Source organism: Ascaphus truei, unplaced genomic scaffold, assembly GCF_040206685.1.
Source record: "Ascaphus truei isolate aAscTru1 unplaced genomic scaffold, aAscTru1.hap1 HAP1_SCAFFOLD_1853, whole genome shotgun sequence".
In the NCBI taxonomy this organism is placed as follows: Eukaryota; Metazoa; Chordata; class Amphibia; order Anura; family Ascaphidae; genus Ascaphus; species Ascaphus truei.
The window spans coordinates 36,255-61,601 of NW_027454756.1; the positions used below are offsets into that span (position 1 = coordinate 36,255).

Consider the following 25,347-nt stretch of genomic DNA (forward strand, 5'->3'; position numbering starts at 1 on the left):
CAAAGTGACCTAATGACAGGGACGTGTTTAATGGGTTAAAGGGTCAGTCCCACGTAGGGGCAAAGTGACCTAATGACAGGGACGTGTTTAATGGGTTAAAGGGTCAGTCCAACGTAGGGGCAAAGTGACCTAATGACAGGGACGTGTTTAATGGGTTAAAGGGTCAGTCCCACGTAGGGGCAAAGTGACCTAATGACAGGGACGTGTTTAATGGGTTAAAGGGGCAGTCCCACGTAGGGGCAAAGTGACCTAATGACAGGGACGTGGTTAATGGGTTAAAGGGACAGTCCCACGTAGGGGCAAAGTGACCTAATGACAGGGACGTGTTTAATGGGTTAAAGGGTCAGTCCCACGTAGGGGCAAAGTGACCTAATGACAGGGACGTGTTTAATGGGTTAAAGGGTCAGTCCCACGTAGGGGCAAAGTGACCTAATGACAGGGACGTGTTTAATGGGTTAAAGGGTCAGTCCCACGTAGGGGCAAAGTGACCTAATGACAGGGACGTGTTTAATGGGTTAAAGGGTCAGTCCCACGTAGGGGCAAAGTGACCTAATGACAGGGACGTGTTTAATGGGTTAAAGGGTCAGTCCCACGTAGGGGCAAAGTGACCTAATGACAGGGACGTGTTTAATGGGTTAAAGGGTCAGTCCCACGTAGGGGCAAAGTGACCTAATGACAGGGACGTGTTTAATGGGTTAAAGGGTCAGTCCCACGTAGGGGCAAAGTGACCTAATGACAGGGACGTGTTTAATGGGTTAAAGGGTCAGTCCCACATAGGGGCAAAGTAACCTAATGACAGGGACGTGTTTAATGGGTTAAAGGGTCAGTCCCACGTAGGGGCAAAGTGACCTAATGACAGGGACGTGTGTAATGGGTTAAAGGGTCAGTCCCACGTAGGGGCAAAGTGACCTAATGACAGGGACGTGTTTAATGGGTTAAAGGGACAGTCCCACGTAGGGGCAAAGTGACCTAATGACAGAGACGTGTTTAATGGGTTAAAGGGTCAGTCCCACGTAGGGGCAAAGTGACCTAATGACAGGGACGTGTGTAATGGGTTAAAGGGTCAGTCCCACGTAGGGGCAAAGTGACCTAATGACAGAGACGTGTTTAATGGGTTAAAGGGTCAGTCCCACGTAGGAGCAAAGTGACCTAATGACAGGGACGTGTTTAATGGGTTAAAGGGATAGTCCCACGTAGGGGCAAAGTGACCTAATGACAGGGACGTGTTTAATGGGTTAAAGGGTCAGTCCCACGTAGGAGCAAAGTGACCTAATGACAGGGACGTGGTTAATGGGTTAAAGGGTCAGTCCCACGTAGGCGCAAAGTGACCTAATAACAGGGACGTGTTTAATGGGTTAAAGGGTCAGTCCCACGTAGGGGCAAAGTGGCCTAATGACAGGGACGTGTTTAATGGGTTAAAGGGTCAGTCCCACATAGGGGCAAAGTAACCTAATGACAGGGACGTGTTTAATGGGTTAAAGGGTCAGTCCCACGTAGGGGCAAAGTGACCTAATGACAGGGACGTGTTTAATGGGTTAAAGGGTCAGTCCCACGTAGGGGCAAAGTGACCTAATGACAGGGACGTGTTTAATGGGTTAAAGGGTCAGTCCCACGTAGGGGCAAAGTGACCTAATGACAGGGACGTGTTTAATGGGTTAAAGGGTCAGTCCCACGTAGGGGCAAAGTGACCTAATGACAGGGACGTTTGTAATGGGTTAAAGGGTCAGTCCCACGTAGGGGCAAAGTGACCTAATGACAGGGACGTGTTTAATGGGTTAAAGGGGCAGTCCCACGTAGGGGCAAAGTGACCTAATGACAGGGACGTGTTTAATGGGTTAAAGGGTCAGTCCCACGTAGGGGCAAAGTGACCTAATGACAGGGACGTGTTTAATGGGTTAAAGGGTCAGTCCCACGTAGGGGCAAAGTGACCTAATGACAGGGACGTGTTTAATGGGTTAAAGGGTCAGTCCCACGTAGGGGCAAAGTGACCTAATGACTGGGACGTGTTTAATGGGTTAAAGGGTCAGTCCCACGTAGGGGCAAAGTGACCTAATGACAGGGACGTGTTTAATGGGTTAAAGGGTCAGTCCCACGTAGGGGCAAAGTGACCTAATGACAGGGACGTGTTTAATGGGTTAAAGGGGCAGTCCCACGTAGGGGCAAAGTGACCTAATGACAGGGACGTGGTTAATGGGTTAAAGGGACAGTCCCACGTAGGGGCAAAGTGACCTAATGACAGGGACGTGTTTAATGGGTTAAAGGGGCAGTCCCACGTAGGGGCAAAGTGACCTAATGACAGGGACGTGTTTAATGGGTTAAAGGGTCAGTCACACGTAGGGGCAAAGTGACCTAATGACAGGTACGTGTTTAATGGGTTAAAGGGTCAGTCCCACGTAGGGGCAAAGTGACCTAATGACAGGGACGTGTTTAATGGGTTAAAGGGTCAGTCCCACGTAGGGGCAAAGTGACCTAATGACAGGGACGTGTTTAATGGGTTAAAGGGTCAGTCCCACGTAGGGGCAAAGTGACCTAATGACAGGGACGTGTTTAATGGGTTAAAGGGTCAGTCCCACGTAGCGGCAAAGTGACCTAATGACAGGGACGTGTTTAATGGGTTAAAGGGTCAGTCCCACGTAGGGGCAAAGTGACCTAATGACAGGGACGTGTTTAATGGGTTAAAGGGTCAGTCCCACGTAGGGGCAAAGTGACCTAATGACAGGGACGTGTTTAATGGGTTAAAGGGTCAGTCCCACGTAGGGGCAAAGTGACCTAATGACAGGGACGTGTTTAATGGGTTAAAGGGTCAGTCCCACGTAGGGGCAAAGTGACCTAATGACAGGGACGTGTGTAATGGGTTAAAGGGTCAGTCCCACGTAGGGGCAAAGTGACCTAATGACAGGGACGTGTTTAATGGGTTAAAGGGTCAGTCCCACGTAGGGGCAAAGTGACCTAATGACAGGGACGTGTTTAATGGGTTAAAGGGTCAGTCCCACGTAGGGGCAAAGTGACCTAATGACAGGGACGTGTTTAATGGGTTAAAGGGACAGTCCCACGTAGGGGCAAAGTGACCTAATGACAGGGACGTGTTTAATGGGTTAAAGGGGCAGTCCCACGTAGGGGCAAAGTGACCTAATGACAGGGACGTGGTTAATGGGTTAAAGGGACAGTCCCACGTAGGGGCAAAGTGACCTAATGACAGGGACGTGTTTAATGGGTTAAAGGGGCAGTCCCACGTAGGGGCAAAGTGACCTAATGACAGGGACGTGGTTAATGGGTTAAAGGGACAGTCCCACGTAGGGGCAAAGTGACCTAATGACAGGGACGTGGTTAAAGTGACAGTCCCACGTAGGGGCAAAGTGACCTAATGACAGGGACGTGTGTAATGGGTTAAAGGGTCAGTCCCACGTAGGGGCAAAGTGACCTAATGACAGGGACGTGTGTAATGGGTTAAAGGGTCAGTCCCACGTAGGGGCAAAGTGACCTAATGACAGGGACGTGTGAAATGGGTTAAAGGGACAGTCCCACGTAGGGGCAAAGTGACCTAATGACAGGGACGTGGTTAATGGGTTAAAGGGACAGTCCAACGTAGGGGCAAAGTGACCTAATGACAGGGACGTGTGTAATGGGTTAAAGGGTCAGTCCCACGTAGGGGCAAAGTGACCTAATGACAGGGACGTGGTTAATGGGTTAAAGGGACAGTCCCACGTAGGGGCAAAGTGACCTAATGACAGGGACGTGTGTAATGGGTTAAAGGGTCAGTCCCACGTAGGGGCAAAGTGACCTAATGACAGGGACATGTGTAATGGGTTAAAGGGACAGTCCCACGTAGGGGCAAAGTGACCTAATAACAGGGACGTGTTTAATGGGTTAAAGGGACAGTCCCACGTAGGGGGAAAGTGACCTAATGACAGGGACGTGGTTAATGGGTTAAAGGGACAGTCCCACGTAGGGGCAAAGTGACCTAATGACAGGGACGTGTTTAATGGGTAAAGGGTCAGTCCCACGTAGGGGCAAAGTGACCTAATGACAGGGACGTGTTTAATGGGTTAAAGGGTCAGTCCCACGTAGGGGCAAAGTGACCTAATGACAGGGAAGTGTGTAATGGGTAAAGGGTCAGTCCCACGTAGGGGCAAAGTGACCTAATGACATGGACGTGTGTAATGGGTAAAGGGTCAGTCCCACGTAGGGGCAAAGTGACCCAGTGACAGGGACGTGTGTAATGGGTAAAGGGTCAGTCCCACGTAGGGGCAAAGTGACCTAATGACAGGGACGTGTGTAATGGGTAAAGGGTCAGTCCCACGTAGGGGCAAAGTGACCTAATGACAGGGACGTGTGTAATGGGTAAAGGGTCAGTCCCACGTAGGGGCAAAGTGACCTAATGACAGGGACGTGTGTAATGGGTAAAGGGTCAGTCCCACTTAGGGGCAAAGTGACCTAATGACAGGGACGTGTGTAATGGGTAAAGGGTCAGTCCCACGTAGGGGCAAAGTGACCTAATGACAGGGACGTGTGTAATGGGTAAAGGGTCAGTCCCACGTAGGGGCAAAGTGACCTAATGACAGGGACGTGTGTAATGGGTAAAGGGTCAGTCCCACGTAGGGGCAAAGTGACCTAATGACAGGGACGTGGTTAATGGGTTAAAGGGTCAGTCCCACGTAGGAGCAAAGTGACCTAATGACAGGGACGTGTGTAATTGGTTAAAGGGACAGTCCCACGTAGGAGCAAAGTGACCTAATGACAGGGACGTGTTTAATGGGTTAAAGGGTCAGTCCAACGTAGGGGCAAAGTGACCTAATAACAGGGACGTGTGTAATGGGTTAAAGGGTCAGTCCCACGTAGGGGCAAAGTGACCTAATGACAGGGACGTGGTTAAAGGGACAGTCCCACGTAGGGGCAAAGTGACCTAATGACAGGGACGTGTTTAATGGGTTAAAGGGTCAGTCCCACGTAGGGGCAAAGTGACCTAATGACAGGGACGTGTTTAATGGGTTAAAGGGACAGTCCCACATAGGGGCAAAGTGACCTAATGACAGGGACGTGTTTAATGGGTTAAAGGGGCAGTCCCACGTAGGGGCAAAGTGACCTAATGACAGGGACGTGGTTAATGGGTTAAAGGGACAGTCCCACGTAGGGGCAAAGTGACCTAATGACAGGGACGTGTTTAATGGGTTAAAGGGGCAGTCCCACGTAGGGGCAAAGTGACCTAATGACAGGGACGTGTTTAATGGGTTAAAGGGTCAGTCCCACGTAGGGGCAAAGTGACCTAATGACAGGGACGTGTTTAATGGGTTAAAGGGTCAGTCCCACGTAGGGGCAAAGTGACCTAATGACAGGGACGTGTTTAATGGGTTAAAGGGTCAGTCCCACGTAGGGGCAAAGTGACCTAATGACAGGGACGTGTTTAATGGGTTAAAGGGTCAGTCCCACGTAGGGGCAAAGTGACCTAATGACAGGGACGTGTTTAATGGGTTAAAGGGTCAGTCCCACGTAGGGGCAAAGTGACCTAATGACAGGGACGTGTTTAATGGGTTAAAGGGTCAGTCCCACGTAGGGGCAAAGTGACCTAATGACAGGGACGTGTGTAATGGGTTAAAGGGTCAGTCCCACGTAGGGGCAAAGTGACCTAATGACAGGGACGTGTTTAATGGGTTAAAGGGTCAGTCCCACATAGGGGCAAAGTGACCTAATGACAGGGACGTGTTTAATGGGTTAAAGGGTCAGTCCCACGAAGGGGCAAAGTGACCTAATGACAGGGACGTGTTTAATGGGTTAAAGGGGCAGTCCCACGTAGGGGCAAAGTGACCTAATGACAGGGACGTGGTTAATGGGTTAAAGGGACAGTCCCACGTAGGGGCAAAGTGACCTAATGACAGGGACGTGTTTAATGGGTTAAAGGGGCAGTCCCACGTAGGGGCAAAGTGACCTAATGACAGGGACGTGGTTAATGGGTTAAAGGGACAGTCCCACGTAGGGGCAAAGTGACCTAATGACAGGGACGTGGTTAAAGTGACAGTCCCACGTAGGGGCAAAGTGACCTAATGACAGGGACGTGTGTAATGGGTTAAAGGGTCAGTCCCACGTAGGGGCAAAGTGACCTAATGACAGGGACGTGTGTAATGGGTTAAAGGGTCAGTCCCACGTAGGGGCAAAGTGACCTAATGACAGGGACGTGTGAAATGGGTTAAAGGGACAGTCCCACGTAGGGGCAAAGTGACCTAATGACAGGGACGTGGTTAATGGGTTAAAGGGACAGTCCAACGTAGGGGCAAAGTGACCTAATGACAGGGACGTGTGTAATGGGTTAAAGGGTCAGTCCCACGTAGGGGCAAAGTGACCTAATGACAGGGACGTGGTTAATGGGTTAAAGGGACAGTCCCACGTAGGGGCAAAGTGACCTAATGACAGGGACGTGTGTAATGGGTTAAAGGGTCAGTCCCACGTAGGGGCAAAGTGACCTAATGACAGGGACATGTGTAATGGGTTAAAGGGACAGTCCCACGTAGGGGCAAAGTGACCTAATAACAGGGACGTGTTTAATGGGTTAAAGGGACAGTCCCACGTAGGGGGAAAGTGACCTAATGACAGGGACGTGGTTAATGGGTTAAAGGGACAGTCCCACGTAGGGGCAAAGTGACCTAATGACAGGGACGTGTTTAATGGGTAAAGGGTCAGTCCCACGTAGGGGCAAAGTGACCTAATGACAGGGACGTGTTTAATGGGTTAAAGGGTCAGTCCCACGTAGGGGCAAAGTGACCTAATGACAGGGAAGTGTGTAATGGGTAAAGGGTCAGTCCCACGTAGGGGCAAAGTGACCTAATGACATGGACGTGTGTAATGGGTAAAGGGTCAGTCCCACGTAGGGGCAAAGTGACCCAGTGACAGGGACGTGTGTAATGGGTAAAGGGTCAGTCCCACGTAGGGGCAAAGTGACCTAATGACAGGGACGTGTGTAATGGGTAAAGGGTCAGTCCCACGTAGGGGCAAAGTGACCTAATGACAGGGACGTGTGTAATGGGTAAAGGGTCAGTCCCACGTAGGGGCAAAGTGACCTAATGACAGGGACGTGTGTAATGGGTAAAGGGTCAGTCCCACTTAGGGGCAAAGTGACCTAATGACAGGGACGTGTGTAATGGGTAAAGGGTCAGTCCCACGTAGGGGCAAAGTGACCTAATGACAGGGACGTGTGTAATGGGTAAAGGGTCAGTCCCACGTAGGGGCAAAGTGACCTAATGACAGGGACGTGTGTAATGGGTAAAGGGTCAGTCCCACGTAGGGGCAAAGTGACCTAATGACAGGGACGTGGTTAATGGGTTAAAGGGTCAGTCCCACGTAGGAGCAAAGTGACCTAATGACAGGGACGTGTGTAATTGGTTAAAGGGACAGTCCCACGTAGGAGCAAAGTGACCTAATGACAGGGACGTGTTTAATGGGTTAAAGGGTCAGTCCAACGTAGGGGCAAAGTGACCTAATAACAGGGACGTGTGTAATGGGTTAAAGGGTCAGTCCCACGTAGGGGCAAAGTGACCTAATGACAGGGACGTGGTTAAAGGGACAGTCCCACGTAGGGGCAAAGTGACCTAATGACAGGGACGTGTTTAATGGGTTAAAGGGTCAGTCCCACGTAGGGGCAAAGTGACCTAATGACAGGGACGTGTTTAATGGGTTAAAGGGACAGTCCCACATAGGGGCAAAGTGACCTAATGACAGGGACGTGTTTAATGGGTTAAAGGGGCAGTCCCACGTAGGGGCAAAGTGACCTAATGACAGGGACGTGGTTAATGGGTTAAAGGGACAGTCCCACGTAGGGGCAAAGTGACCTAATGACAGGGACGTGTTTAATGGGTTAAAGGGTCAGTCCCACGTAGGGGCAAAGTGACCTAATGACAGGGACGTGTTTAATGGGTTAAAGGGTCAGTCCCACGTAGGGGCAAAGTGACCTAATGACAGGGACGTGTTTAATGGGTTAAAGGGTCAGTCCCACGTAGGGGCAAAGTGACCTAATGACAGGGACGTGTTTAATGGGTTAAAGGGTCAGTCCCACGTAGGGGCAAAGTGACCTAATGACAGGGACGTGTTTAATGGGTTAAAGGGTCAGTCCCACGTAGGGGCAAAGTGACCTAATGACAGGGACGTGTTTAATGGGTTAAAGGGTCAGTCCCACGTAGGGGCAAAGTGACCTAATGACAGGGACGTGTGTAATGGGTTAAAGGGTCAGTCCCACGTAGGGGCAAAGTGACCTAATGACAGGGACGTGTTTAATGGGTTAAAGGGTCAGTCCCACATAGGGGCAAAGTGACCTAATGACAGGGACGTGTTTAATGGGTTAAAGGGTCAGTCCCACGAAGGGGCAAAGTGACCTAATGACAGGGACGTGTTTAATGGGTTAAAGGGACAGTCCCACGTAGGGGCAAAGTGACCTAATGACAGGGACGTGTTTAATGGGTTAAAGGGGCAGTCCCACGTAGGGGCAAAGTGACCTAATGACAGGGACGTGGTTAATGGGTTAAAGGGACAGTCCCACGTAGGGGCAAAGTGACCTAATGACAGGGACGTGTTTAATGGGTTAAAGGGGCAGTCCCACGTAGGGGCAAAGTGACCTAATGACAGGGACGTGTGTAATGGGTTAAAGGGTCAGTCCCACGTAGGGGCAAAGTGACCTAATGACAGGGACGTGTGAAATGGGTTAAAGGGACAGTCCCACGTAGGGGCAAAGTGACCTAATGACAGGGACGTGGTTAATGGGTTAAAGGGACAGTCCCACGTAGGGGCAAAGTGACCTAATGACAGGGACGTGTGTAATGGGTTAAAGGGTCAGTCCCACGTAGGGGCAAAGTGACCTAATGACAGGGACGTGGTAAATGGGTTAAAGGGACAGTCCCACGTAGGGGCAAAGTGACCTAATGACAGGGACGTGTGTAATGGGTTAAAGGGTCAGTCCCACGTAGGGGCAAAGTGACCTAATGACAGGGACATGTGTAATGGGTTAAAGGGACAGTCCCACGTAGGGGCAAAGTGACCTAATAACAGGGACGTGTTTAATGGGTTAAAGGGACAGTCCCACGTAGGGGGAAAGTGACCTAATGACAGGGACGTGGTTAATGGGTTAAAGGGACAGTCCCACGTAGGGGCAAAGTGACCTAATGACAGGGACGTGTTTAATGGGTAAAGGGTCAGTCCCACGTAGGGGCAAAGTGACCTAATGACAGGGACGTGTTTAATGGGTTAAAGGGTCAGTCCCACGTAGGGGCAAAGTGACCTAATGACAGGGACGTGTGTAATGGGTAAAGGGTCAGTCCCACGTAGGGGCAAAGTGACCTAATGACATGGACGTGTGTAATGGGTAAAGGGTCAGTCCCACGTAGGGGCAAAGTGACCCAGTGACAGGGACGTGTGTAATGGGTAAAGGGTCAGTCCCACGTAGGGGCAAAGTGACCTAATGACAGGGACGTGTGTAATGGGTAAAGGGTCAGTCCCACGTAGGGGCAAAATGACCTAATGACAGGGACGTGTGTAATGGGTAAAGGGTCAGTCCCACGTAGGGGCAAAGTGACCTAATGACAGGAACGTGTGTAATGGGTAAAGGGTCAGTCCCACTTAGGGGCAAAGTGACCTAATGACAGGGACGTGTGTAATGGGTAAAGGGTCAGTCCCACGTAGGGGCAAAGTGACCTAATGACAGGGACGTGTTTAATGGGTTAAAGGGTCAGTCCCACATAGGGGCAAAGTGACCTAATGACAGGGACGTGTTTAATGGGTTAAAGGGTCAGTCCCACGTAGGGGCAAAGTGACCTAATGACAGGGACGTGTTTAATGGGTTAAAGGGTCAGTCCCACGTAGGGGCAAAGTGACCTAATGACAGGGACGTGTGTAATGGGTTAAAGGGTCAGTCCCACGTAGGGGCAAAGTGACCTAATGACAGGGACGTGTTTAATGGGTTAAAGGGTCAGTCCCACATAAGGGCAAAGTGACCTAATGACAGGGACGTGTTTAATGGGTTAAAGGGTCAGTCCCACGTAGGGGCAAAGTGACCTAATGACAGGGACGTGTTTAATGGGTTAAAGGGACAGTCCCACGTAGGGGCAAAGTGACCTAATAACAGGGACGTGTTTAATGGGTTAAAGGGGCAGTCCCACGTAGGGGCAAAGTGACCTAATGACAGGGACGTGGTTAATGGGTTAAAGGGACAGTCCCACGTAGGGGCAAAGTGACCTAATGACAGGGACGTGTTTAATGGGTTAAAGGGGCAGTCCCACGTAGGGGCAAAGTGACCTAATGACAGGGACGTGGTTAATGGGTTAAAGGGACAGTCCCACGTAGGGGCAAAGTGACCTAATGACAGGGACGTGTGTAATGGGTTAAAGGGTCAGTCCCACGTAGGGGCAAAGTGACCTAATGACAGGGACGTGTGTAATTGGTTAAAGGGTCAGTCCCACGTAGGGGCAAAGTGACCTAATGACAGGGACGTGTGAAATGGGTTAAAGGGACAGTCCCACGTAGGGGCAAAGTGACCTAATGACAGGGACGTGGTTAATGGGTTAAAGGGACAGTCCCACGTAGGGGCAAAGTGACCTAATGACAGGGACGTGTGTAATGGGTTAAAGGGTCAGTCCCACGTAGGGGCAAAGTGACCTAATGACAGGGACGTGGTTAATGGGTTAAAGGGACAGTCCCACGTAGGGGCAAAGTGACCTAATGACAGGGACGTGTGTAATGGGTTAAAGGGTCAGTCCCACGTAGGGGCAAAGTGACCTAATGACAGGGACATGTGTAATGGGTTAAAGGGACAGTCCCACGTAGGGGCAAAGTGACCTAATAACAGGGACGTGTTTAATGGGTTAAAGGGACAGTCCCACGTAGGGGGAAAGTGACCTAATGACAGGGACGTGGTTAATGGGTTAAAGGGACAGTCCCACGTAGGGGCAAAGTGACCTAATGACAGGGACGTGTTTAATGGGTAAAGGGTCAGTCCCACGTAGGGGCAAAGTGACCTAATGACAGGGACGTGTTTAATGGGTTAAAGGGTCAGTCCCACGTAGGGGCAAAGTGACCTAATGACAGGGACGTGTGTAATGGGTAAAGGGTCAGTCCCACGTAGGGGCAAAGTGACCTAATGACATGGACGTGTGTAATGGGTAAAGGGTCAGTCCCACGTAGGGGCAAAGTGACCCAGTGACAGGGACGTGTGTAATGGGTAAAGGGTCAGTCCCACGTAGGGGCAAAGTGACCTAATGACAGGGACGTGTGTAATGGGTAAAGGGTCAGTCCCACGTAGGGGCAAAGTGACCTAATGACAGGGACGTGTGTAATGGGTAAAGGGTCAGTCCCACGTAGGGGCAAAGTGACCTAATGACAGGGACGTGTGTAATGGGTAAAGGGTCAGTCCCACTTAGGGGCAAAGTGACCTAATGACAGGGACGTGTGTAATGGGTAAAGGGTCAGTCCCACGTAGGGGCAAAGTGACCTAATGACAGGGACGTGTGTAATGGGTAAAGGGTCAGTCCCACGTAGGGGCAAAGTGACCTAATGACAGGGACGTGTGTAATGGGTAAAGGGTCAGTCCCACGTAGGGGCAAAGTGACCTAATGACAGGGACGTGGTTAATGGGTTAAAGGGTCAATCCCACGTAGGAGCAAAGTGACCTAATGACAGGGACGTGTGTATTTGGTTAAAGGGACAGTCCCACGTAGGAGCAAAGTGACCTAATGACAGGGACGTGTTTAATGGGTTAAAGGGTCAGTCCCACGTAGGGGCAAAGTGACCTAATAACAGGGACGTGTGTAATGGGTTAAAGGGTCAGTCCCACGTAGGGGCAAAGTGACCTAATGACAGGGACGTGGTTAAAGGGACAGTCCCACGTAGGGGCAAAGTGACCTAATGACAGGGACGTGTTTAATGGGTTAAAGGGTCAGTCCCACGTAGGGGCAAAGTGACCTAATGACAGGGACGTGTGTAATGGGTAAAGGGTCAGTCCCACGTAGGGGTAAAGTGACCTAATGACATGGACGTGTGTAATGGGTAAAGGGTCAGTCCCACGTAGGGGCAAAGTGACCTAATGACAGGGACGTGTGTAATGGGTAAAGGGTCAGTCCCACGTAGGGGCAAAGTGACCTAATGACAGGGACGTGTGTAATGGGTAAAGGGTCAGTCCCACGTAGGGGCAAAGTGACCTAATGACAGGGACGTGTGTAATGGGTAAAGGGTCAGTCCCACGTAGGGGCAAAGTGACCTAATGACAGGGACGTGTTTAATGGGTTAAAGGGACAGTCCCACGTAAGGGGCAAAGTGACCTAATGACAGGGACGTGTTTAATGGGTTAAAGGGACAGTGCCACATAGGGGCAAAGTGACCTAATGACAGGGACGTGTTTAATGGGTTAAAGGGACAGTCCCACGTAAGGGGCAAAGTGACCTGACAGGGACGTGTTTAATGGGTTAAAGGGACTGTCCCACGTAGGGGCAAAGTGACCTAATGACAGGGACGTGTTTAAGGGTTAAAGGGTCAGTCCCACGTAGGGGCAAAGTAACCCATTAAACACGTCCCTGTCATTAGGTCACTTTGCCCCTACGTGGGACTGACCCTTTAACCTATTAAACACGTCCCTGTCATTAGGTCAAAGTGTCAGTCCCACGTAGGGGCAAAGTGACCTAATGACAGTCCCACGTAGGGGCAAAGTGACCTAGTGACAGGGACGTGTTTAATGGGTTAAAGGGACAGTCCCACGTAGGGGCAAAGTGACCTAATGACAGGGATGTGTTTAATGGGTTAAAGGGTCAGTCCCACGTAGGGGCAAAGTGACCTAATGACAGGGACGTGTTTAATGGGTTAAAGGGACAGTCCCACGTAGGGGCAAAGTGACCTAATGACAGGGGCGTGTTTAATGGGTTAAAGGGTCAGTCCCACGTAGGAGCAAAGTGACCTAATGACAGGGACATGTTTAATGGGTTAAAGGGTCAGTCCCACGTAGGGGCAAAGTGACCTAATGACAGGGACGTGTTTAATGGGTTAAAGGGTCAGTCCCACGTAGGGGCAAAGTGACCTAATGACAGGGACGTGTTTAATGGGTTAAAGGGACAGTCCCACGTAGGGGCAAAGTGACCTAATGACAGGGGCGTGTTTAATGGGTTAAAGGGTCAGTCCCACGTAGGAGCAAAGTGACCTAATGACAGGGACATGTTTAATGGGTTAAAGGGTCAGTCCCACGTAGGGGCAAAGTGACCTAATGACAGGGACGTGTTTAATGGGTTAAAGGGTCAGTCCCACGTAGGGGCAAAGTGACCTAATGACAGGGACGTGTTTAATGGGTTAAAGGGACAGTCCCACGTAGGGGCAAAGTGACCTAATGACAGGGGCGTGTTTAATGGGTTAAAGGGTCAGTCCCACGTAGGAGCAAAGTGACCTAATGACAGGGACATGTTTAATGGGTTAAAGGGTCAGTCCCAGATCAGAACAAAACCCCAGGCCCCACATTTGCATTTTTTTTTTTCACACATTTCCTTTATTTTTGTCCAAAACCCATATTCACAGTAAAAAAAAAACAAAAAAAACCCCAAACAGAAACACATGAAATTGCTCTTTTGCGCGGTCCAGCAACTGTCCCGCGGCGGCCATGTTTAAGCTGCCCGCTTCTAATCCCGTGAAATGACCCTGGCGCTGGACACGCCGCGGGGGATGCGAGTAACGTCCAGTCGCTGACCCGCACCGAGCGATGGAAGTGAGGCCTGTGGTGTCCGTGCGTTCCTCGGACCGCACAAAACCGCGGGTGTGCCAGGCCGCGCAGCCTAACTGCGACTGGGCCAGTCCCGCGCAGGACCGGAAGTGTCACTTATAGGGGGGGTCAGGGTGTAATTATCTCCCCCTCCCCGCGGGATGAGGCGGTGGGGAGGGGAGGCGGTGGGGAGGGGAGCGGGGTCTTGCTCGCAGCAGGAAGTGTCCTCCGGGAGGTCACACAGGAAAGAGTCCAGGTCGTCTGCGGAAAGAGAAGAGGGTCAGTTATAGGGGGGGGAGGGACGCTCTGCAGGGGGAGGAGGAGGAGAGGGACGCTCTGCAGGGGGAGGAGGAGGAGAGGGACGCTCTGCAGGGGGAGGAGGAGGAGAGGGACGCTCTGCAGGGGGAGGAGGAGGAGAGGGACGCTCTGCAGGGGGAGGAGGAGGAGAGGGACGCTCTGCAGGGGGAGGAGGAGAGGGACGCTCTGCAGGGGGAGGAGGAGGAGAGGGACGCTCTGCAGGGGGAGGAGGAGGAGAGGGACGCTCTGCAGGGGGAGGAGGAGGAGAGGGACGCTCTGCAGGGGGAGGAGGAGGAGAGGGACGCTCTGCAGGGGGAGGAGGAGGAGAGGGACGCTCTGCAGGGGGAGGAGGAGGAGAGGGACGCTCTGCAGGGGGAGGAGGAGGAGAGGGACGCTCTGCAGGGGGAGGAGGAGAGGGACGCTCTGCAGGGGGAGGAGGAGGAGAGGGACGCTCTGCAGGGGGAGGAGGAGGAGAGGGACGCTCTGCAGGGGGAGGAGAGGGACGCTCTGCAGGGGGAGGAGGAGAGGGACGCTCTGCAGGTCTCACCCATGTCCCATGCCCCCGGCTCCTGTGTGTTGGGGGAGGGGCGCGGGGCAGAGCGGGTCAGGTTACTGTTCACATCGGTCTCAGCGCAGCGTGACGTCTGTGATACTCGGATCTGGGAGAGGGAAGAGGGGGGGGGGGAAAGAGAAGAGGGGTAGGGGGAGAAGAGGAGAGAGAGAGGGTAGGGGAGAAGAGGAGAGAGAGGGGGGGAGAAGAGGAGAGAGAGAGGGGGGGGAAAGAGGAGAGAGAGAGAGAGAGAGGGGGGGGAGAAGAGGAGAGAGAGAGGGGGGGAGAAGAGGAGAGAGAGAGAGGGGGGAGGAGAGAGAGAGAGAGAGGGGGGGAGAAGTGGAGAGAGAGAGAGAGGGGGGAGAAGTGAAGAGAGAGAGAGAGGGGGGGGAGAAGAGGAGAGAGAGAGAGAGGGGGGGAGAAGAGGAGAGAGAGAGAGAGGGGGGGAGAAGTGGAGAGAGAGAGAGAGAGAGAGGGGGGGGAGAAGAGGAGAGAGAGAGAGGGGGGAGAAGTGAAGAGAGAGAGAGGGGGGGAGAAGAGGAGAGAGAGCGAGAGGGGGGGAGAAGAGGAGAGAGAGAGAGAGGGGGGAGAAGTGAGAGAGAGAGAGAGAGAGAGGGGGGGGGAGAAGAGGAGAGAGAGGGGGGGGAGAAGAGGAGAGAGAGAGAGGGGGGGGGAGAAGAGGAGAGAGAGAGGGGGAGAAGTGGAGAGAGAGAGGGGGGGAGAAGAGGAGAGAGAGAGGGGGGGGAGAAGAGGAGAGAGAGAGGGGGGGGAGGAGAGAGAGAGAGAGGGGGGAGAAGAGGAGAGAGAGGGGGGAGAAGAGGAGAGAGAGGGGGGGGAGAAGAGGAGAGAGAGAGAGAGAGGGGGGGAGAAGAGGAGAGAGAGAGAGAGGGGGGGGAGAAGAGGAGAGAGAGAGAGAGGGGGGGGAGAGGAGAGAGAGAGAGAGGGGGGGAGAAGAGGAGAGAGAGAGAGAGAGGGGGGAGAGGAGAGAGAGAGAGAGGGGGGGAGAGGTGGAGAGAGAGAGGGGGGAGAAGAGGAGAGAGAGAGAGAGAGAGAGGGGGGGAGAAGAGGAGAGAGAGGGGGGGGGGAGAAGAGGAGAGAGAGAGAGAGGAGAGAGAGAGAGAGGGGGGAGAAGAGGAGAGAGAGAGAGAGAGAGGGGGGGAGAAGAGGAGAGAGAGAGAGAGAGAGGGGGGGGAGAAGAGAGAGAGAGAGGGAGGGGGGAGGAGAGAGAGAGGGGGGAGAGAGAGAGGGGGGGGAGGAGAGAGAGAGAGAGGGGGGAGAAGAGGAGAGAGAGGGGGGAGAAGAGGAGAGAGAGAGAGAGGGGGGGGGGAGAAGAGGGAGAGAGAGAGAGGGGGGAGAAGAGGAGAGAGAGGGGGGAGAAGAGGAGAGAGAGAGAGGGGGGGGGAGAAGAGGAGAGAGAGAGAGAGAGAGAGAGAGAGGGGGGGGGAGAAGAGGAGAGAGAGAGGGGGGGGGGAGAGGAGAGAGAGAGAGGGGGGGAGAAGAGAGAGGAGAGAGAGAGAGAGAGAGGGGGGGAGAAGAGGAGAGAGAGAGAGGGGGGGAGAAGAGGAGAGAGAGAGAGGGGGGGGAGAAGAGGAGAGAGAGGGAGAGAGAGAGAGAGGAGAGAGGGGGGGAGAAGAGGAGAGAGAGAGAGAGAGAGAGAGGGGGGGGAGAAGAGAGAGAGAGAGGGGGGGGGAGAAGAGGAGAGAGAGAGAGAGAGAGGGGGGGGAGGAGAGAGAGAGAGAGAGGGGGGGAGAAGTGGAGAGAGAGAGAGAGAGAGAGGAGAGAGAGAGAGAGAGAGAGAGAGAGAGAGAGGGAGGGGGGAGAAGAGGAGAGAGAGCGAGAGGGGGGGAGAAGAGGAGAGAGAGAGGGGAGAAGAGGAGGAGAGCGAGGGGGGAGAAGTGGAGAGAGAGAGGGGGGGGAGGGAGAGAGAGAGAGAGGGGGGAGGAGAGAGAGAGAGGGGGAGAAGAGGAGAGAGAGGGGGGGAGAAGAGGAGAGAGAGAGGGGGGGAGAAGAGGAGAGAGAGAGAGAGAGAGAGAGAGAGAGAGAGAGAGAGAGAGAGAGAGAGAGAGAGAGAGAGAGAGAGAGAGAAGAGAGAGAGAGAGAGAGAGAGAGAGAGGGGGGGGAGAAGAGGAGAGAGAGAGGGGGGGGACGAGAGGAGAGAGAGAGGGGGGAAGAAGAGGAGAGAGAGAGGGGGGGAAGAAGAGGAGAGAGAGAGGGGGGGGAAGAAGAGGGAGAGAGAGAGGGGGGGGAAGAAGAGGAGAGAGAGAGGGGGGGGAGAAGAGGAGAGAGAGAGGGGGGGAAGAAGAGGAGAGAGAGAGGGGGGGGAAGAAGAGGAGAGAGAGAGGGGGGGAAGAAGAGGAGAGAGAGAGGGGGGGAGAAGAGGAGAGAGAGAGGGGGGGAGAAGAGGAGAGAGAGAGGGGGGGAGAAGAGGAGAGAGAGGGGGGGAGAAGAGAGAGAGAGGGGGGAGAGGAGAGAGGGGGGAAGAGGAGAGAGAGGGGGGGGAGAAGATGAGAGAGAGGGGGGGAGAAGAGGAGAGAGAGGGGGGGAGAGGAGAGAGAGGGGGGGGAGAAGAGGAGAGAGAGGGGGGGGGGGAGGAAGAGGAGAGAGGAGGGGGGGGCGAGAGGAGAGAGAGAGGGGGGGGGAAGAGGAGAGAGAGGGGGGGAAAGAGGAGAGAGAGGGGGGGAAAGAGGAGAGAGAGGGGGGGGAAAGAGGAGAGAGAGGGGGGGAAAGAGGAGAGAGAGGGGGGGAAAGAGGAGAGGAGGGGGGGGAAGAGGCGAGAGTGGGGGGGGAAGAGGAGAGAGTGGGGGGGGAAGAGGAGAGAGAGGGGGGAAAGAGGAGAGAGAGGGGGGGGAAAGAGGAGAGAGAGGGGGGGAAAGAGGAGAGAGAGGGGGGAAAGAGGAGAGAGAGGGGGGGAAGAGGAGAGAGGGGGGGGAGAAGAGGAGAGAGAGAGGGGGGAGAAGAGGAGGAGAGAGGGGGGGGGAAAGAGGAGAGAGAGAGGGGGGAGAAAGAGGAGAGAGAGGGGGGGAGAAAGAGGAGAGAGAGGGGGGAGAAGAGGGAGAGAGGGGGGAGAAGAGGGAGAGAGAGGGGGGAGAAGAGGAGAGAGAGGGGGGGAGAAAGAGGAGAGAGAGGGGGGGGGGGGAGAAGAGGAGAGAGAGGGGGAGAGAGGAGAGAGAGGGGAGAAGAGAGGGAGAAAGAGGGGGGGAGAAGAGGAGAGATAGGGGGAGAAGAGCGAGAGGGAGAACAGAGGGGGAGGGGGGAGAGAGGAGAGGGAGAAGAGAGGGGGGAGGGGAGGGGAGAGGGAGGGGGGAAGAGAAGAGGGGGGGCAATGACACTCAGTGTGACAGACTCCGGCCCGTGTCCTCCGCCCACCCCATTTAATGTGAAGATGACATGTGACCAATGGGACATCAGGCCCCCCCATCCGCCCCGGTGACACTAGTAAGCAGGGTGTCAACAACCCCACCACTCACTCCTGCCCTCCCCCTCCCTTAATCTCCTTACCCCGGCACTCCCGCCCCTCCTCCCCCCTCCCTTAATCCACCTTACCCCGGCACTCCCGCCCTCCTCCCCCCTCCCTTAATCCCCTTACCCCGGCACTCCCGCCCCTCCTCCCCCCTCCCTTAATCTCCTTACCCCGGCACTCCCGCCCGTCCTCCCCTCCCTTAATCCTCCTTACCCCGGCACTCCCGCCCTCCTCCCTTAATCTCCTTACCCCGGCACTCCCGCCCTCCTCCCCCCTCCCTTAATCCCCTTACCCCGGCACTCCCGCCGTCCTCCCCGTCCCTTAATCCCCCCTTACCCCGGCACTCCCGCCGTCCTCCCCGTCCCTTAATCCCCTTACCTGGCACTCCCGCCCTCCTCCCCCTCCCTTAATCCCCTTACCCTGGCACTCCCGCCCTCCTCCCCCTCCCTTAATCCCCTTACCCCGGCACTCCCGCCGTCCTCCCCGTCCCTTAATCCCCTTACCCCGGCACTCCCGCCGTCCTCCCCCTCCCTTAATCTCCTTACCCCCGGCACTCCCGCCCTCCTCCCTTAATCCCCTTACCCCGGCACTCCCGCCGTCCTCCCCCTCCCTTAATCTCCTTACCCCGGCACTCCCGCCCTCCTCCCCCCTCCCCTTAATCCCCTTACCCCGGCACTCCCGCCGTCCTCCCCGTCCCTTAATCCCCTTACCCCTGGCACTCCGCCCTCCTCCCCCTCCCTTAATCCCCTTACCCCGGCACTCCCGCCCTCCTCCCCCTCCCTTAATCCCCTTACCCCGGCACTCCTGCCCTCCTCCCCCTCCACCCACCCCTCCTCGGGGGGTAGATCTTCACCAAGTTGCTGGGGGGTCACGTTGAGATAGTGGTTGCGGTGAGAGGGAGAGAAAACGCCGACCTGCGGTGAGAGAGTGAGAGTGGGGAGGGAAAGAGTGAGTGAAAGAAAGAGCGAGAGGGGAGGGAAAGAGCGAGTGACGGTGAGAGAGTGAGAGTGGGGAGGGAAAGAGTGAGTGAAAGAAAGAGCGAGTGACGGTTAGAAAGTGAGAGCGGGGAGGGAAAGAGCGAGAGCGGGAGGGAAAGAGCGAGAGCGGGGAGGGAAAGAGCGAGAGCGGGGAGGGAAAGAGCGAGAGCGGGAGGGAAAGAGCGAGAGCGGGGGAGGGAAAGAGCGAGAGCGGGGAGGGAAAGAGCGAGAGCGGGGAGGGAAAGAGCGAGAGCGGGGAGGGAAAGAGCGAGAGCGGGGAGGGAAAGAGCGAGAGCGGGGAGGGAAAGAGCGAGAGCGGGGAGGGAAAGAGCGAGAGCGGGGAGGGAAAGAGCGAGAGCGGGGAGGGAAAGAGCGAGAGCGGGGAGGGAAAGAGCGAGAGCGGGGAGGAAAGAGCGAGAGCGGGGAGGGAAAGAGCGAGAGCGGGCAGGGAAAGAGGCGAGAGCGGGCAGGGAAAGAGCGAGAGCGGGGAGGGAAAGAGCGAGAGCGGGGAGGGAAAGAGCGAGAGCGGGGAGGGAAAGAGCGAGAGCGGGGAGGAAAGAGCGAGAGCGGGAGGGGAGGCGAGGGGGGGGGGAAAGAGCGAGAGCGGGGAGGGAAAGAGCGAGAGCGGGAGGGAAAGAGCGAGAGCGGGGAGGGAAAGAGCGAGAGCGGGGAGGGAAAGAGCGAGAGAGGGGAGGGAAAGAGCGAGAGCGGGGAGGGAAAGAGCGAGAGCGGGGAGGGAAAGAGCGAGAGCGGGGAGGGAAAGAGCGAGAGCGGGAGGGAAAGAGCGAGAGCGGGGAGGGAAAGAGCGAGAGCGGGCAGGGAAAGAGCGAGAGCGGGGAGGGAAAGAGCGAGAGCGGGGAGGGAAAGAGCGAGAGCGGGCAGGGAAAGAGCGAGAGCGGGGAGGGAAAGAGCGAGAGCGGGGAGGGAAAGAGCGAGAGCGGGGAGGGAAAGAGCGAGAGCGGGGAGGGAAAGAGCGAGAGCGGGGAGGGAAAGAGCGAGAGCGGGAGGGAAAGAGCGAGAGCGGGAGGGAAAGAGCGAGAGAGGGGAAGGGAAAGAGCGAGAGAGGGAGGGAAAGAGCGAGAGAGGGGAGGGAAAGAGCGAGAGAGGGGAGGGAAAGAGCGAGAGAGGGGAGGGAAAGAGCGAGAGAGGGAGGGAAAGAGCGAGAGAGGGGAGGGAAAGAGCGAGAGAGGGGAGGGAAAGAGCGAGAGAGGGAGGGGGAAAGAGCGAGAGAGGGGAGGGAAAGAGCGAGAGAGGGGAGGGAAAGAGCGAGAGAGGGGAGGGAAAGAGCGAGAGAGGGGAGGGAAAGAGCGAGAGAGGGGAGGGAAAGAGCGAGAGAGGGAGGAAAGAGCGAGAGAGAGTGGATGGGAGGGAAAGAGCGAGCGAGAGAGAGAGAGTGGATGGCAGGGAAAGCGAGTGAGAGTGGAGGGAAAGTGTGAGAGTGGAGGGAAAGTGTGAGTGGAGGGAAAGAGTGACACACACACACACGGGATATCACAATGGATCACATCCAAGTCGTACAGGAAGTGTGATTTCCCCAAGTACAGGAAGTACGATCTCCCACTCCACTTAGGATTCGTCGATGACGTAAAAGCGCGAGATTCTGTCTACACCTCAGCGGTTATAGAGGCATTAAGGAGACAAAGTGCTGAAGAAGCGTACGGTGATATTATAAGAAACCTTTACTAGAACGCCACAGCAACCATTATATCACATGCAAGGGAAGTATCAGTGAGGGAGCGCGGCAGGGAGACACCGTGTCACCAGGATCAGCGAGGGAGTGCGGCAGGGAGACACCGTGTCACCAGGATCAGCAAGGGAGTGCGGCAGGGAGAGACACCGTGTCACCAGGATCAGCGAGGGAGTGCGGCAGGGAGACACCGTGTCACCAGGATCAGCGAGGGAGCGCGGCAGGGAGACACCGTGTCACCAGGATCAGCGAGGGAGTGCGGCAGGGAGACACCGTGTCACCAGGATCAGCAAGGGAGTGCGGCAGGGAGACACCGTGTCACCAGGATCAGCGAGGGAGCGCGGCAGGGAGACACCGTGTCACCAGGATCAGCGAGGGAGTGCGGCAGGGAGACACCGTGTCACCAGGATCAGCAAGGGAGTGCGGCAGGGAGACCACCGTGTCACCAGGATCAGCGAGGGAGTGCGGCAGGGAGACACCGTGTCACCAGGATCAGCGAGGGAGCGCGGGCAGGGAGACACCGTGTCACCAGGATCAGCGAGGGAGCGCGGCAGGGAGACACCGTGTCACCAGGATCAGCGAGGGAGCGCGGCAGGGAGACACCGTGTCACCAGATCAGCGAGGGAGCGCGGCAGGGAGACACCGTGTCACCAGGATCAGCAAGAGTGTGCGGCAGGGAGACACTGTGTCACCAAAGCTTGCCACAGCAACACAGAGAATTGCTCAAGACATTGAATTGGGGAAGAAAAATAAACCAAAATCAGTGGGGAATATTTGAGTTCCCTACGATCTGCAGAAGACATTTGTTATTTTTGTCACAAGTCCAGAAAATCTCCAGCAACAAATCGGAGATCTCCTTGAAGCCAATAAGAACATGGCCTCCATATGATCTCAGCGACACCAAAGTGATGTTGTGTCACCTCTGCACAGATCTAAATACATGGAATAGAGATAGAAGACGTGGAAGACGATGTCTACCTTGACCGGCGAGTAACAATGGGTGGGAACTTCTCAATTAAAATCAACTGAATGAAGATGGGATGGAGAACTTGAACCTCAAGAAAGTTTCTGACCCGTGTATCTTGCCCGTGTGCACCTATGGATGTCAAATGTTGTCCCTAAGCGCCAAGATAATTCAGCAGCTTCAGACAACGCAAAAAAGTACGTTGAGAAGCACGCCGAGTATTACCCAAAAAAGTATGGAGCGATGCACTCTGGGTATTACCCAAAGAATTGTAAAACATACAGGACACCTGCAAGCTCATATTAAACCCCAAATTAACCACAACATATATATAATCATATAAGTGTCACAGAGGAGTGCTACTGAGCATGGCGATATATATATATTTAAAACCAGAAACAGAACATGAACACAGACAGAGCTCAGTGCACATCCAGTGAAACTTATACACGGTACAGTGCCTAAATATATATGTATAGATATCTATTAAATAAAATGGTCTTTTAGTTTAACATTTTGGCCAAAGTGTTGTAAGCCCTTGAGCCACTACACGGCAGACCACATCTCAAGGGTCCCTAACACTAATATAAATTCTTAATAACCTGTGTATTACCAGGAAGAATGATTTATAATAAATCTGTCAAAAATTAGTTGCATAGTTCCAAGTCTGATGTGAAGCTTTTATTAACCTATACATTACCAGGAAAAGCACTCTGTATTAGATTTGTCACAATCATACTGCAAGCAAGCAAGTTCCCCAGAGAGTGGGAGATGCTATGGAGTGAGCTTTTAACCATTTAAATGTGACACTTATATGCTTATATATATGTTGTGGTTAATTTGGGGGTTAAATATGAGCTTGCAGGTGTCCTGTATGTTTTACAATTCTTGTTCAGCTGGTCTTCGCTGATTGGAAGGTGGCGCTTCCTATCTTGTTGAAGCTCACCCCCTCCCCACATTTAAATGGTTAAAAGCTCACTCCATAGCATCTCCCACTCTCTGGGAAACTTGCTTGCTTGCAGTATGATTGTGACAAATCTAATACAGAGTGCTTTTCCTGGTAATGTGCAGGTTAATAAAAGCTTCAATCAGACTTAGAACTATGCAACTAATTTTGACATATTTAAATCATTCTTCCCTGGTAATGCACAGGTTATTAAGAATTTATATTAGTGTTAGGGACCCTTGAGATGTGGTCTGCCGTGTAGTGGCTCAGGGGCTCTACAACAATTTGGCCAAAATGTTAAACTAAAAGACCATTTTATTTAATTGATATCTATACATATATATTTAGGCACTGTACCGTGTATGAGTTTTCACTGGATGTGCACTGAGCTCCTGTCTGTGTCTCTGGTTTTAAATATTACCCAAAGAAGTAAGGAGAGATGCATGCTGGGTATTTCCCGGAGACAGAAAAAAGAATGAATGGGTTCAAAACCAAACACAAGACTGTGACATCTCACGGGGTGGAAGAAATTAAAATGGCGTGAGCTGGATATATTGCAAGAAGAAATGACCATTGTTGAACAAAGATGGAACTCGACTGGATTCCAAGAGAGATTAAAAGATTGAAGACGACCCAAAATTAAGATAGAGAGGATGGGATGAGGGAATGTGTGGGAGCGACGTGGAGAAGAGAGGCTGTAACCGCAGGAACCTGGGAGATCACTGGGGAGGCTTCATCCAGCAGTGGGGAGACACGAGCTGGGGAGGATGGATGAGGGAATGTGTTGGAGCGACGTGGAGAAGAGGCTGTAACCGCAGGACCTGGGGGATCACTGGGGAGGCTTCATCCAGCAGTGGGGAGACACGGGCTGGAGAGGATGGGATGAGTGAATGTGCGGGAGCGACATGGAGAAGAGAGGCTGTAACCACAGGACCTGGGAGATCACTGGGAGGCTTCATCCAGCAGTGGGGAGACATGGGCTGGGGAGGATGGATGAGGGAATGTGTGGGAGCGACATGGAGAAGAGAGGCTGTAATCGCAGGACCTGGGAGATCACTGGGGAGGCTTCATCCAGCAGTGGGGAGACACAGGCTGGGGAGGATGGGATGAGAGAATGTGTGGGAGTGACGTGGAGAAGAGAGGCTGTAACCGCAGGACCTGGGGGATCACTGGGGAGGCTTCATCCAGCAATGGGAGGACACGGGCTGGGGAGGATGGGATGAGGGAATGTGTGGGGAGCGACGTGGAGAAGAGAGGCTGTAACCGCAGGACCTGGGAGATCACTGGGAGGCTTCATCCAGCAGTGGGGAGACAGCAGGCTGGGAGGATGGGATGAGGAATGTGTGGGAGAGACGTGGAGAGGCTGTAACCGCAGGACCTGGAGATCACTGGGAGGCTTCATCCAGCAGTGGGGAGACACGGACTGGAGAGGATGGGATGAGGGAATGTGTGGGAGCGACGTGGAGAAGAGAGGCTGTAACCGCAGGACCTGGGAGATCACTGGGGAGGCTTCATCCAGCAGTGGGGAGACACGGGCCTGGAGAGGATGGATGAGGGGAATGTGTGGGAGCGACGTGGAGAAGAGAGGCTGTAACCGCAGGACCTGGGAGATCACTGGGGAGAGTTCATCCAGCAGTGGGGAGACACGGGCTGGAGAGGACGGGATGAGGGAATGTGTAGGAGCGACGTGGAGAAGAGAGGCTGTAACCGCAGGACCTGGGAGATCACTGGGGAGGCTTCATCCAGCAGTGGGGAGACACGGGCTGGGGAGGATGGGATGAGGAATGTGTGGAGCGACGTGGAGAAGAGAGGCTGTAACCGCAGGACCTGGGAGATCACTGGGGAGGCTTCATCAGCAGTGGGGAGACACAGGCCTGGGGAGGATGGGATGAGGGAATGTGTGGGAGAGACGTGGAGAGGCTGTAACCGCAGGACCTGGGGAGTGGGGGAGACACGGGCTGGGGAGGATGAGAGAAGACACACACGGGGGAGGGGTGGGGGTACCTTCTGTAAGAGGAGAACGCTGCCCGCCTTAAATTCGCGCTCTCGCTCCTGTAAGAGGAGAACGCTGCCCGCCTTAAATTCGCGCTCTCGCTCCTCCAGTAACAGATGATGCACAGTGCCCTGTATCTCTCCTACAGGAGAGGAGAGGAGGGAGAGCTCGGTCACCTGGACACTGCAGAGTGAGAAAAAAGGAGAGAGTATGGGGGAAGTGGGGGGAAGAGGAGAGAGAGAAGAGAAAACGGGGGGGGGGGGGGAGAAGAGAGAGAAGAGAAGAGAAAATGGGGGGGGGGGGGGGAAGAGAGAGAAGAGAAAACGGGGGGGGGGGGGGAGAAGAGAGAGAAGAGAAAACGGGGGGGGGGGGGGGAGGAAGAGAGAGAAGAGAAAACGGGGGGGGGGGGGGGGGGAGAAGGAGAGAGAAGAGAAAACGGGGGGGGGGGGGAGAAGAGAGAGAAGAGAAACGGGGGGGGAGAAGAGAGAGAAGAGAAAACGGGGGGGGGGGGGGGAGAAGAGAGAGAAGAGAAAACGGGGGAGGTGAGGAGAGAGAAGAGAAAACGGGGAGGGGGAGAGAGAAGAGAAAACGGGGGAGGGAGAGAGAGAGAAAACGGGGAGGGGGGAGAGAGAAGAGAAAACGGGGAGGGGGGAGAGAGAAGAGAAAACGGGGAGGGGGAGAGAGAGAAGAGAAAACGGGGAGGGGGAGAGAGAGAAGAGGAAAACGGGGAGGGGAGAGAGAGAAGAGAAAACGGGGAGGGGGAGAGAA

The 25,347-nt window shown here is 54.4% G+C and overlaps 1 protein-coding gene across 1 annotated transcript; it reads right to left on the reverse strand.

Annotated features, from left to right (window-relative positions):
• Window positions 1–13,480: 13,480 nt before the first annotated feature.
• HROB (homologous recombination factor with OB-fold) lies at window positions 13,481–24,762 on the reverse strand (the record flags this gene model as incomplete). Its single annotated transcript, XM_075582060.1, has 4 exons — window positions 13,481–13,966; window positions 14,550–14,661; window positions 18,807–18,926; window positions 24,591–24,762. Coding segments are annotated over 4 exons (592 nt in total), but the record flags the coding sequence as incomplete, so codon positions are not given.
• Window positions 24,763–25,347: the final 585 nt, after the last annotated feature.